A 9,390-nucleotide genomic window follows, 5' to 3' on the forward strand; every position below is an offset into this window, starting at 1 on the left:
GGTCGATCTACGTCCCAATCCTCACCTATGGTCATGAGCTTTGGGTAATGACCGAAAGAACGAGATCGTGGATACAAGCGGCCGAAATGAGTTTCCTCCGTAGGGTGGCCGGGCTCAGCCTTAGAGATAGGGTGAGGAGCTCGGACATTCGGGAGGGACTCGGAGTAGAACCGCTGCTCCTCCGGATCGAAAGGAGCCAGTTGAGGTGGTTTGGGCATCTGGTCAGGATGCCTCCTGGACGCCTCCCCGGGGAGGTGTTTCGGGCATGTCCTGCCGGCAGAAGGCCCCCGGGTCGACCCAGGACACGTTGGAGAGGTTACATCTCCAATCTGGTCCGGGAACGCCTTGGGGTCCTGCCGGAGGAGTTGGTGGACAAGGCCGGGGAGAGGACGGCCTGGAGCTCCCTAATTGGGATGCTGCCCCCGCGACCCGGACCCGGATAAGCGGAGGAAGACGAAGACGAAGGTAGGATGGTACAGCAGGAGCTAACGTAGCACGGTGAAAACACAACAATGATCTGACCAAGGACAGCAACAAGGAGGGAGGTATAAATACATGGGGAAAATGAGGAACACATGGGCAGGCTAACAAGGGGCAGGTGATACCAATAGGGACTAATGAGGCAGGAGAGGGACACAGTCAGGAAGGCAGGGGCAGAACATGACACTTTGGAGATCAAACAAATATTAAGACATTGAGAGAAAAAAATCGTTTCAAAAGAAAAACTTACGATCTGAATCAGATTCTTAAAATGATCAAGAAAAACACTTTGACGGTCAAACAAAAATTAAATTGACAGAACAAAAATTTTGACTAAAGGAAAAAATATGTTTCAAAAGAAAAACTTTCTATCTGAATCAGCTTCTTAAAATGAGTAACAAAGTATGTTTCCTTTTTCTGTTTGCCTCTATGTGTTTTTGTTATCAGTTTCCTTAGTTTCATTCTCGCTGCACACAGCTTTGCTCTCACTACCAGATTTGCACTTACACTTTCTGGCTTTCTCCTTTGCAATCCCTGAGTTTTTGGTTGCAATTCTGACCCAACCCTTTCGGGTGGGTGGGACTTCTGAGAAGTCCTCTCCCATAGGACAGTGGTTTCTCTTGAGTGACAGTTCAGTGACCTGGAAGTGATGTAGCCTCCAAGACTTTTTTTCCCACCTTAGCCAACAGCATGAATTTTGAGCCCCAAACACATTATTTCTGCTGTCTGTGGAGTCTACTGCGCATCTAAAGTGAGTATTGATTATATATTTTATCTTTTCTTAGTTAATCTGTAAGTTAAGCTACTTTTTAAGTTGGTTTTAACCAGACGTTAGCTCACTAGCTAGCTGCTAAGCAAGCCATCGTGCTAGCCTCAGGACAATGGTCTATTGTTCCAGAGAAACGTATTAAAAACTCATCTTAACATATTCATTTTTATTCCATGTTACTTGGACGGGCTAAACAAGTTCATAGTTCTGCCTGCTCCTTTTTCAGTGAAACAAATGGATTATATGACGTAACTCTGACTGAATAATTATCTAAGTGAGAATGTTTGATAATAAATTTCTTACCAGTATACCGATCTGACATTTGTTTGTCAGAACAGGACAAATCAGATTCAATGTGCTTTCTGTCACCCTAAATCCGATCCATATCTGATGTTTTTATTACTTAAGTTTGTATGAACAGTACATTTACCACTTTTACATCTCTGAAGTGAAACAGATCACATAAGCACTTGAGGAAGTGGAACACTAAATGTAAACAATGGATAAAACAAAATGATATATTTTGTGAGGTACTAGTTAGAGATAGTTGGGAAGCACTGATCTAGGTAATGCGCCACAAGCATTTTTATTTTACAAGCTTGTTTGGCATAATTACTGAATTAATAATTCATATTAGTGGTACATTGAACATTAATATCAATTAACATTAATTAATATTAATATGAATTAATATTAATTGATATTTACATTATAAACATTAATTGATATTAATAATAATTAATATTAACTGATATTAATATAAATTAATATTAATGGTACATGGTACCATTAATATTAATGTTAATACTGACAAGACTGAAATAGTGCTGTTTGTGGGCCTGTTGTAGTCTCTGGACTGAAACCCTCCTGATGATGTCACACAGACTCAGCTATTGTGTCTACCTGGTTCTAGAAGATTCCATTAATTAAAGTTTTTATTTATTAATATAATAATAATAATAATAATAATAATAATAATAATAATAATAATAATAATAATAATGACATCATAAAGGATGTCTTTAATCTGGAAGATTCCATTAATTAAAGTGTTTTATTAATATTAATATTAATACTAGTATAATTACTATTATTATTAATAATAATTACAATATTAATAATAACACTAACAAACACAATAGAAGAGTCTGTGTGTGACATCATAAAGGATGGCTTTAATCTGGAAGATTCCATTAATTAAAGTTTTTATTTATTAATATAATAATAATAATAATGACATAATAAAGGATGGCTTTAGTCTGGAAGATTCCATTAATTAAAGTTTTTATTAATATAATAATAATAATAATAATAATAATGACATCATAAAGGATGGCTTTAATCTGGAAGATTCCATTAATTAAAGTTTTTATTAATATAATAATAATAATAATAATAATAATGACATCATAAAGGATGGCTTTAATCTGGAAGATTCCAGTAATTAAAGTGTTTTATTACAATTGATATTAATACTAATATAATTACTATTATTATTATAATAAAAACAATAATTACAGTACTAATACTACTAATATTAACACTAACAAGCACAATAGAAGAATCTGTGTGACATCATAAAGGAGGGTTCTAACTTGGTACATTCCGAGACTATAAAAGGCCCACGAGCAGCAGCTCCTCTTCAGTCTCTTCAGAGCTACCGCTGAGAACACACCACTGTCTTTAGACACCCAAGTAAGTTTGACCAAACCCTTTTTGTCGCTGAAATGGTGAACAGAAGAAACGTGTCGTGGTACGACTCACATCTACACCCAGGAGAAATGGATTATGAGTCAGACATGGACTTTGTTTCTGACTATGGGGATGAAAACTCAGAACTACTCTCAGAAACTGAAGAGATGGAAAATGATATGTTTGATGAAACAGAACATACATGCGTCTTTGATGCTGAGATAGAGTCTCTTCACTATGAGACTAAATTACCTGCTGAACTGGAGTTCCCTGGATCTGAGACGGTCGACTCTGATTCAGAGACGATGGTCCCTAGACCTCAGACGGTTCAGCAGGAATTAGCTGGTTTTAAACGCCCAAGAAAGCCACAACAACACCTTACTTTCGCTGAAATGATGAACAGCACAGACATCTCCTGGTACGACTTCTGTGTCAACCCTGTAAACATGGAGTATGATTTAGTCATCGACTTTGGTGAGGACGAAAAGTCAGATCTACTTTTTAAAACTAAAGAGATGAAGTCTCAGATGACAGAACAAACATCGGTCTTTGATGCTGAGAAGGAGTTCTCTGAATCTGAGACGGTTGTCCCTAGACCTCAGTCGGTTCAGCAGGAATTAGCTAATTTTAAACGCCCAAGTGAGGCAGAACAAACCCTTACTTTAGTTGAAATGACGAACAGCACAAACATGTCCTGGTACGACTTATGTGTCAACAACGTAGAAGTGGATTATGATTTAGTCATCGACTTTAGTTCTGATGGTGAGGACGAAAAGTCAGATCTACTGTCTACAACTAAAGAGATGGAGTCTGAGATGCCAGAACAAACATCGGTCTTTGATGCGGAGAAAGAGTCTCTTCCTAATGAGACTCATTCATCTGCTGACCTGGAGTTCTCTGGATCTGAGATGGTTGTCCCTAGACCTCAGACGGTTCAGCAGGAATTAGCTGATTTTAAAAGCAGGCAAATCGATGAACTTTTGAAACAAGTGGATCATTTGAAAGAAAAACTGCAGAATACAAATACTTGTTTCAATCAGGAGAAGGAGAAGAGGCTTGCTGCAGAGAACCAGTGTGAAAAACTGGAGGAACGACATTTGGACTTAGAAGCGATGTTTAGCAGAGAAAAAGATGAGAAAGTCAGCGTAGAACAGAAGTTGACCGACAAGCTGGAGAATTTAAAGGAGCAGCTTTCAGAAAAGAACGTTTTCATCAAAAATCTGCAAACAGATTTAGATCAAGAACGTCGGTTCAGACTCGTTAGTGTCCAGGAGCAGAAGAACGCCCAGCGTAAAGTCACCGTCAACGAGAACTATAAGAAGGAGATCAAAGATCTTAAGAAAAGAACCAGTGACCTCTCTGAGATGCTGGACAACATTAAAACGGATATGAAGTACAGAGAGAGGATACTTCTGGATGAGCGAAATGATTTTAAACATCAGCTCAAACAGAAGAATCTGATCTGTGAAAGTTTAGAGAAACGTTTGAACAAAGAAAACGAGCTCCGCCTGACCTGTGAGGAAGAACTCAAAAAAACTAAAGATCAAATGAGTTCAATGAACGGAAATCTCAAGAAGGAGATCAACGATCTGACACAGAGCAACTCAGAACTCAGAGTGGTCGTGGAAAACCTGACCGCTGAAAACGCTGCTTCTCACCAGGAGTTGGCTGAGCAGCAGGAGAGAGTCAAACATCAACTCCAGGATAAATCTGTCGTCTGTGACCTTCTGAAACAAGTGGATCATTTGAAAGAAAAAGTGCAGAATACAAATACTTGTTTCAATCAGGAGAAGGAGAAGAGGCTTGCTGCAGAGAACCAGTGTGTGCTTTACAAGGAGCAAACTAAAGAGATGGAGAACGGTTTGGTTGAGCAGCAACAAAAGCTGGTGGCTTTAGAAAAGCAGTTACAGGAGCAGAAAAACGTGAATGAAGACTTACAAAAAATCTGCTCAGATCTAAAAGGCGAGACAGACGAGTCCCGTTTTTCTGGAGTCTCGAGAGACGTTCTGATCGAGAACTTTGAAAAACTGGAGGAACGACATTTGGACTTAGAAGTGATGTTTAGCAGAGAAAAAGATGAGAAAATCAGCGTAGAACAGAAGTTGACTGACAAGCTGGAGAATTTAAAGGAGCAGCTTTCAGAAAAGAACGTTTTCATCAAAAATCTGCAAACAGATTTAGATCAAGAACGTCGGTTCAGACTCGTTAGTGTCCAGGAGCAGAAGAACGCCCAGCATAAAGTCACCGTCAACGAGAACTTTAAGAAGGAGATCAAAGATCTTAAGAAAAGGAACGGTGACCTCTCTGAGATGCTGGACAACATTAAAACGGATCTGAAGAACGGAGAGAGGAAACTTCTGGAAGAGCAAAATGATTTCAAGCATCAGCTCAAACAGAAGAATCTGATCTGTGAAAGTTTAGAGAAACGTTTGAACAAAGAAAACGAGCTCCGCCTGACCTGTGAGGAAGAACTCAAAAAAACTAAAGATCAAATGAGTTCAATGAACGGAAATCTCAAGAAGGAGATCAACGATCTGAAAAGGAGGAACACAGATCTCAGTCAGACGCTGAGAAGTGGTCAGGCTGTAGTAACTAAATCAGAACAGATGTTTGAGGATCTGCAGAAGTTTAAGCAGCTGCTCCATGAAAAAATGTCCGTCTGTGAAGAACTTAGCAGATGTCTTGACATGGAGAAGCAGCTCAGAGTTAGCTACGAGGCTCAGCTGGACTCTAACAGGGCAATAGTCTGTGAGAACTCAGATCTTAAAGAGCAGATCAAAGATCTGACACAGAGCAACTCAGAACTCAGAGTGGTCGTGGAAAACCTGACCGCTGAGAACGCTGCTTCTCACCAGGAGTTGGCTGAGCAGCAGGAGAGAGTCAAACATCAACTCCAGGATAAATCTGTCGCCTGTGACCTTCTGAAACAAGTGGATCATTTGAAAGAAAAAGTGCAGAACAGAAATACTTGTTTCAATCAGGAGAAGGAGAAGAGGCTTGCTGCAGAGAACCAGTGTGCGCTTTACAAGGAGCAAACTAAAGAGATGGAGAACGGTTTGGTTGAGCAGCAACAAAAGCTGGTGGCTTTAGAAAAGCAGTTACAGGAGCAGAAAAACGTGAATGAAGACTTACAAAAAATCTGCTCAGATCTTAAAGGCGAGACAGACGAGTCCCGTTTTTCTGGAGTCTCGAGAGACGTTCTGATCGAGAACTTTGAAAAACTGGAGGAACGACATTTGGACTTAGAAGTGATGTTTAGCAGAGAAAAAGATGAGAAAATCAGCGTAGAACAGAAGTTGACTGACAAGCTGGAGAATTTAAAGGAGCAGCTTTCAGAAAAGAACGTTTTCATCAAAAATCTGCAAACAGATTTAGATCAAGAACGTCGGTTCAGACTCGTTAGTGTCCAGGAGCAGAAGAACGCCCAGCATAAAGTCACCGTCAACGAGAACTTTAAGAAGGAGATCAAAGATCTTAAGAAAAGGAACGGTGACCTCTCTGAGATGCTGGATAACATTAAAACGGATCTAAAGAACGGAGAGAGGAAACTTCTGGAAGAGCAAAATGATTTCAAGCATCAGCTCAAACAGAAGAATCTGATCTGTGAAAGTTTAGAGAAACGTTTGAACAAAGAAAACGAGCTCCGCCTGACCTGTGAGGAAGAACTCAAAAAAACTAAAGATCAAATGAGTTCAATGAACGGAAATCTCAAGAAGGAGATCAACAATCTGAAAAGGAGGAACACAGATCTCAGTCAGACGCTGAGAAGTGGTCAGGCTGTAGTAACTAAATCAGAACAGATGTTTGAGGATCTGCAGAAGTTTAAGCAGCTGCTCCATGAAAAAATGTCCGTCTGTGAAGAACTTAGCAGATGTCTTGACATGGAGAAGCAGCTCAGAGTTAGCTACGAGGCTCAGCTGGACTCTAACAGGGCGATAGTCTGTGAGAACTCAGATCTTAAAGAGCAGATCAAAGATCTGACACAGAGCAACTCAGAACTCAGAGTGGTCGTGGAAAACCTGACCGCTGAGAACGCTGCTTCTCACCAGGAGTTGGCTGAGCAGCAGGAGAGAGTCAAACATCAACTCCAGGATAAATCTGTCGCCTGTGACCTTCTGAAACAAGTGGATCATTTGAAAGAAAAAGTGCAGAACAGAAATACTTGTTTCAATCAGGAGAAGGAGAAGAGGCTTGCTGCAGAGAACCAGTGTGCGCTTTACAAGGAGCAAACTAAAGAGATGGAGAACGGTTTGGTTGAGCAGCAACAAAAGCTGGTGACTTTAGAAAAGCAGTTACAGGAGCAGAAAAACGTGAATGAAGACTTACAAAAAATCTGCTCAGATCTTAAAGGCGAGACAGACGAGTCCCGTTTTTCTGGAGTCTCGAGAGACGTTCTGATCGAGAACTTTGAAAAACTGGAGGAACGACATTTGGACTTAGAAGTGATGTTTAGCAGAGAAAAAGATGAGAAAATCAGCGTAGAACAGAAGTTGACTGACAAGCTGGAGAATTTAAAGGAGCAGCTTTCAGAAAAGAACGTTTTCATCAAAAATCTGCAAACAGATTTAGATCAAGAACGTCGGTTCAGACTCGTTAGTGTCCAGGAGCAGAAGAACGCCCAGCATAAAGTCACCGTCAACGAGAACTTTAAGAAGGAGATCAAAGATCTTAAGAAAAGGAACGGTGACCTCTCTGAGATGCTGGACAACGTTAAAACGGATCTGAAGAACGGAGAGAGGAAACTTCTGGAAGAGCAAAATGATTTCAAGCATCAGCTCAAACAGAAGAATCTGATCTGTGAAAGTTTAGAGAAACGTTTGAACAAAGAAAACGAGCTCCGCCTGACCTGTGAGGAAGAACTCAAAAAAACTAAAGATCAAATGAGTTCAATGAACGGAAATCTCAAGAAGGAGATCAACGATCTGAAAAGGAGGAACACAGATCTCAGTCAGACGCTGAGAAGTGGTCAGGCTGTAGTAACTAAATCAGAACAGATGTGTGAGGATCTGCAGAAGTTTAAGCAGCTGCTCCATGAAAAAATGTCCATCTGTGAAGAACTTAGCAGCAGTCTGGACATGGAGAAGCAGCTCAGAGTTAGCTACGAGGCTCAGCTGGACTCTAACAGGACGATAGTCGGTGAGAACTCAGATCTTAAAGAGCAGATCAAAGATCTGACACAGAGCAACTCAGAACTCAGAGTGGTCGTGGAGAACCTGACCGCTGAGAACGCTGCTTCTCACCAGGAGTTGGCTGAACAGCTGGAGACAGTCAAACATCAACTCCAGGATAAATCTGTAGTCTGTGAAAACCTGGAAACAGGTTTCACCAACGAACAGAAGCTCAGACTCCAGCTGTACCAGCAACTCCAGGAAACATCTGGCCTGTGTGAGAGCCTGGAAAACCAGCTTAGAGATGAGCAGAAGATCAGACTTGGTTTGGAGACTGAGCTCGCCCAAAACAGAGACGTGGTCAGTGCAGGTCACGATGATCTGACGACCAAACTAAAACAGATGGAGGAAAAAGAAACAAAACTCCGTAAAGCCGTCGCTAAGCTCCAGTTAGATCTGTTTAGAAGCAAAAAGCAGCACGAGGAAGAGTTGGGAATCCTGAAGGAACAAGCCTCTGAACTCGAGTCACTGACTACAAATCTGGAAAGTCAAAATCAGATCTTGAGACAGAAGACTGAACGTGTTAACCCAGATCAGCAAACCAAAGCGATCAGTGAGCAGAACGTGGACGCTGCAGAAGGAAACGAGAGTCTTCCTGCTGAAAACGACTCTTTAGCAGAAAGCCTCGAGTCCCAGAGAGACGCTCCACACTCAGACACAAAAAAACAGGAAAAAGTTTCTGTGTGGAGGCATTTCAAGAAATTTGTAACCCCGGGATGTCTCCGTCAGCACAAAAACAAACAACCTAGCAACTAACCTCCCTGCTAACAAGTCAGAAAAGGCTAATTAGAAGACATCCCCTCTCCTGGTGGCAGCGGGTAGCACTGTCCAGGATGAATGTGAGTAGTTAAACCAGCCACTGGCTCCCCAAAGACCCTGATGTTCTCATTAGGATTTTCTGTTTCAGAGATGGGTGAACTTTCAAACATGTAATCCCCAACACACAAAAAACAAAAACAAAATATAAAAAGCAAATAAATAAATCATAAACTAAAATAAAAGCAAAAAAAAAAAAAAAACTCTCTAACTCTGCCACTGCCGGTCCCAAGCCCGGATAAAAAAGAGGAGGGGAGAGTTTGACTTTCTAACTATGTGACAAAAAACAGATGAAAATAAATAAATATGTTTACAAGAGGGAAAAGGGGGTCACCAACATCAGGGTCGCCAACATCAATCATTATAGTTCATTCTGTGAGAATCATGAATGTGCACCCTAAATTAGTAAAGATCTGGATGAGAGATTTGTAAGATACACCAACTCTAAAGTTTGACCTGACGGCG

The 9,390-nt window shown here is 40.8% G+C and overlaps 1 protein-coding gene across 1 annotated transcript; it reads left to right on the forward strand.

The window, feature by feature from the left end:
• The first annotated feature begins 2,762 nt into the window (after positions 1-2,762).
• On the forward strand, positions 2,763-9,390 carry LOC129156418 (putative leucine-rich repeat-containing protein DDB_G0290503). The gene has a single exon (XM_054735984.2). It carries the CDS (start codon positions 2,977-2,979, stop codon positions 8,863-8,865), a length of 5,889 nt encoding a protein of 1,962 aa, XP_054591959.2. The 5' UTR covers positions 2,763-2,976; the 3' UTR covers positions 8,866-9,390.

The sequence above is a fragment of the Nothobranchius furzeri genome, chromosome 3 (genome assembly GCF_043380555.1).
Source record: "Nothobranchius furzeri strain GRZ-AD chromosome 3, NfurGRZ-RIMD1, whole genome shotgun sequence".
NCBI lineage: Eukaryota > Metazoa > Chordata > Actinopteri > Cyprinodontiformes > Nothobranchiidae > Nothobranchius > Nothobranchius furzeri.